The sequence below is a fragment of the Sander vitreus genome, chromosome 3 (assembly GCF_031162955.1).
Source record: "Sander vitreus isolate 19-12246 chromosome 3, sanVit1, whole genome shotgun sequence".
In the NCBI taxonomy this organism is placed as follows: Eukaryota; Metazoa; Chordata; class Actinopteri; order Perciformes; family Percidae; genus Sander; species Sander vitreus.
The window spans coordinates 1874614-1879282 of record NC_135857.1 but is presented as its reverse complement, the minus strand read 5'-3'; the positions used below and the strand labels follow the sequence as shown (position 1 = coordinate 1879282).

The 4669-nt window shown below is 37.1% G+C and overlaps 1 protein-coding gene across 1 annotated transcript; it reads right to left on the bottom strand.

The window, feature by feature from the left end:
- Nucleotides 1-912: 912 nt before the first annotated feature.
- LOC144513652 (olfactory receptor 52B2-like) lies at nt 913-1854 on the bottom strand. Its single transcript, XM_078244823.1, has one exon. The coding sequence runs from the start codon at nt 1852-1854 to the stop codon at nt 913-915; it is 942 nt and encodes a 313-aa protein (XP_078100949.1).
- Nucleotides 1855-4669: the final 2815 nt, after the last annotated feature.

Sequence of the window (4669 nt, the reverse complement as noted above, 5' to 3'; positions counted from 1 at the left end):
ATTTCTAAACACTCAGCTGTAGTTTTTGTTATATAGTATATATAAGGCAAATCAAAGTGCTTAGCATAAAACACTATTTTGTCATTATTTGTATTTTTATTGTATAAATTCTCACGTACAACGTGCAACATTCTTTCACATACGTGGAGCGGTAATTACTACATCACTTCTGCTGACTTTTTCAAATGTTATTACGGTGCATAACTTACTGGAACAAAACTGAGCAACGTGTTGTTGCTGGTGACTAAACCACTGATTATATATATGTACTGTACATTGAAGCGATATTGTCGTTAAAGACTCTCTGATCGCTGTCCGATTCTCTGAAATGAATGCCTGCATTGCATTGTGGGATATCGGCTTTGAATGCATCTAGCTCGGATCATATCGTAATGTTCTGTATTACAGCAAACTGTAATATTTCACCGGTAATAAGACCAAAGTAATATTGTTAAAATAAAGAAATGAATACCATGATAACATCTAAATAAATGTTGATAGATGTAGCGTTATAGTTTTAAAAATATAAATAAACAAAAAAGCAACCCAGCTTCCGTGGCCGAAATAGACCGAAATAATAACATTAAAAGAAATACAAATAAACCATGATAAGATCTGGTGAATAAATGTTGATTAAAACAGCTGTTATTGCTGAGTAACACATACAAACATACACATTCACATTATATAAAGAAATGTACAACATATTTATAAGACTAATAATCACCAAACACAGAGATGTGTAACTACTCCACAGTGCAGTAATTCATGGCATATTGTTTGTGGAAACTCTGTGCCTTCATTTATGGTGGATTCTCAAATCAGTGTTAGTTTTGGTGGCATTATATATGATGCAGGTGTACCAATTCCTCTAATCATCGCTCATCAAAATAACCCTAACCCGAAAACTGGTTACAACTTGGTTGAACCAAAGTTTTTTTTTAGAAACATTAACATGTTCTGCTTCAGTTCTGTAGTTTTCAGTCCATATATAATTGGGTCCAAAAAAGGGGGAAATATTAAAATTGACACACCAAGAATCCTTCTAATGTATGGGGATGCACTCTCAATGCGATGAGTAATGAGTGTAAAGGTTGTATTAATTTGCAAGATTAAGAAAACAACTAAATGTGTACCGCATGTTTGAAGGGCTTTTCTCCGGGCATCCGTATGATTAGTCATGACACATGTGCGCAAGATCTGTGCATATGTGTATATTATCACTAGCAGTGGTCCACCCATAATCACAACTATAGTAGCTATTCCATAGTAGTTGTTGACTCTGGTGTCCTCACACACCAGTTTCAATAATGATGGATTGTTACAGTACAAATCCACTATATTCGTCCTGCAAACTTTAAACCGTGCAACCATCACACACAAGGTAAAAATCACTGAGAAATTTATAAACCATATTAAAATAATAATTCTGATTAAATTATGTGGACTCATAATAGCATTATACCTCAAAGGACAACATATAGCAATGTATCTGTCATATGCCATGGCAGTCAAGATCAGCATGTTTCCTGTACCATAAATATGAATCAGAAACGCCTGAGTAATACATGCAGGATGCGAAATCAGCCTGTCCTGTGTCACAATGCTAAAAAGAAGCTGAGGGAAAAAAGCTGTAGCACCCACCATGTCACTAATGGGCAAGTTAAACAGCAGGATAAACATGGGCTTGTGTAGCTTTTTACTCACAGCAATAGTTGTTAATACCAACAGGTTGCAAAATACAATAATTAAATAGGTAAGTGTGCCAAATACAAAAGCTGGGTAAATATGTGTAGCAGATAAGTCCAATGGTGCTAGTGTTAGTAATTCCCTAGTAGATCCATTCATATACATACTTTACCAGCTTTATTATGTTGTAGCCTTGCCTATTGAAAAAAAGGTTCCTTAATACTAAGGCCAACTGATGAAGGATCTTCACCTGAAAGAAATGTTTTCATTAACAAGCACATTGAAATAAGTGTTATGCATTGATTCAAATGTACCTCTGGTTTTATACCTGTTGCAGTATGTTATGTTATCCTCAGCGATACGACGGAGCAATGAAAAACACATAGCAAACACATAGATGACTCATGAGATTACAGAGTATAATATGTCAGCTGGTGCAAATGATGAAACATAACTGACATCATGCGCTGTGGTTTCAAAACAGCCCTGTTTGCAGAATATTAGCGACAGATTGAAAAGCTTAATAGCGTACTTATCTCTGCAACATAATGTATTGTATGCTTATTTTAACTTCCTGTCCCCTGGCTATATACACTGTGTTTCAAATTATATATATATATATATATATATATATATTGTAAAGAACTGAAAATGGTAATTTTCTGAATTTGCAGCATTAGGAGGTCATATTTACTGAAAATACTCAAAAGCTATTTCAATCAAACACATCTTAACAAAGCAAGTTACATGAAGAGATTTGTGGCTGATATAGAGCACACATGGGTTTGTGCAGATAAAGGCATAATGAGGAAGGTTTCTGCCAGACAAATTCATCGGATTAAGAGAGCAGCTGCTAAAATGCCATTACAAAGCAGCAAACAGGTATTTGAAGCTGCTGGTCCCGCGAACCTCAAGGTGTAGGATCCTCCAGAGGCTTGCAGTTGTGCATAAACCTACTATTCTGCCAACCCTAAGAAATGCTCACAAGCAGAAACGGTTGCAGTGGGCCCAGAAATACATGAAGACTAATTTTCAAACAGTTTTGTTTACTGATGAGTGCCGTGCAACCCTGGATGGTCCAGATGGATGGAGTAGTGGATGGTTGGTGGATGGCCACCATGTCCCAATAAGGCTACAACGTCAGCAAGGAGGAGGCGGAGTCATGTTTTGGTCCGGAATCATGGGGAGAGAGCTGGTAGGCCCCTTTAGGGTCCCTGAAAGTCTGAAAATGACCTCGGCAAAGTATGTAGATTTCTGACTGACCACTTTCTTCCATGGTACAAAAAGAAGAACCATGCCTTCCGTAGAAAAATCAACTTCATGCATGACAATGCACCATCTCATGCTGCAAAGAATACCTCTGTGTCATAGGCTGCTATGGGCATAAAAGGAGAGAAACTCATGGTGTGGCCTCCATCCTCCCCTGACCTCAACCCTATTGAGAACCTTTGCATCTTCAAGCATAAGATCTACGAGGGTGGGAGGCAGTTCGCATCAAAACAGCAGCTCTGGGAGGCTATTCTGACATCCTGCAAAGAAATTCAAGCAGCAACTGTCCATAAACTCACAAGTTCAATGGATGCAAGAATTGTGAAGGCGATATCAAAGAAGCTGTCCTATGTTAAGATGTAACGTGCCCTGTTAAGATGGGTTTGATTGAAATACCTTTTGATTTCATTAAATATGACCTCCTAATGCTGCAAATTCAGCAAATGACCATTTTCAGTTCTTTACAACCTATAAAATGCTTTGAAACTCTGTTTACCATAATAATTTGGAACAGTGCATTTTGAGTTTTTTTATTTTTGAAAAAATACTGTTTTCTTTGGGTGGTTTGTTCAATGAAATTCGACTTATACCCTAACGGATGGTGACTTGAAAATGATATTGTTTATATATTTTATCATTTGCATCGACTAAAATCAGTGTAACATATAATTTGCACAATAATTTGGAACACAGTGTATGTACATAATATACATACATGAAATATATATTTGGAATCTACACTTGTTTAATTTTAAACTTGATTAAAGTAAATTCTTTGATGATTAAAGTATATTCTCAGTACATCAGCTCTTTTTAGGTTTGCCAGAAGTACAGTTGCTGTCTCCATGACAACAAGGGGTTAATATGTGTCATACAGTCTTGTATGATTGAGCTCTAATGTGGGTTATATGTGTGTTTAACTGACCAGCATCATGTCCTTTCTTATTATTGCAATCTGGCAGGTAGCACCACTTCGGTGTTGCTTCTTTAAAAAGTTGCTTCATTTAGAGGCAACTTCTAAAATCATTTTATGAAGTTGTTTCTAAATGATCAGCACATTCTTAAAATCTCAATTTCAAAGGCACCAGCATTATGCAGCAGCAACTAGTGGGGCTATGCCTTATCTTGATTTACTAATTAGACCTTTGCATTAACAAGCAGTTGAACAGGTGTACCTTATACATAACACATATACTACTATTACTACTACTATTATTAGGTTATTAAAGTTAGTTGAATAAAGTCATTCTTTAAGCTCTTTAGCTGTGATAAGAAGTATGTGATATGGCAGAAATGCAAGCACAATTGAACGTCAATAATCAAAGTTTACTCTTATTCGTCACATACACACAGTACAATGTAGTGAAATTCTATTCTAAGTACTAGGAGCAGTGGACAGATACATACAGCATTTGGGGAGCAACTCGGGGTTCAGTGTCTTGCTCAGGGAAACTTTGACATGTGGCTGGAAGAGCCTGGGATTGATCTGCCAACCTCGTGGTTGAGAGGTAACCACTCTATGTCAGGATCCGGCTGTGACTGGCTGCCTTTGTGCCACTCTTGTGTCCATTTTGTGTATTGTGTTGTGATTTGTGCTTGTTGCTGTGTTCCATGTGTTCTGTGGTTACCTGTCTGTCATGTGTCTTTGTCTCCGCCCATCCCCTTATTTGGTCTGCACTTCCTGTCTTGTTAGTTTCCCTCCAGTTCTGCT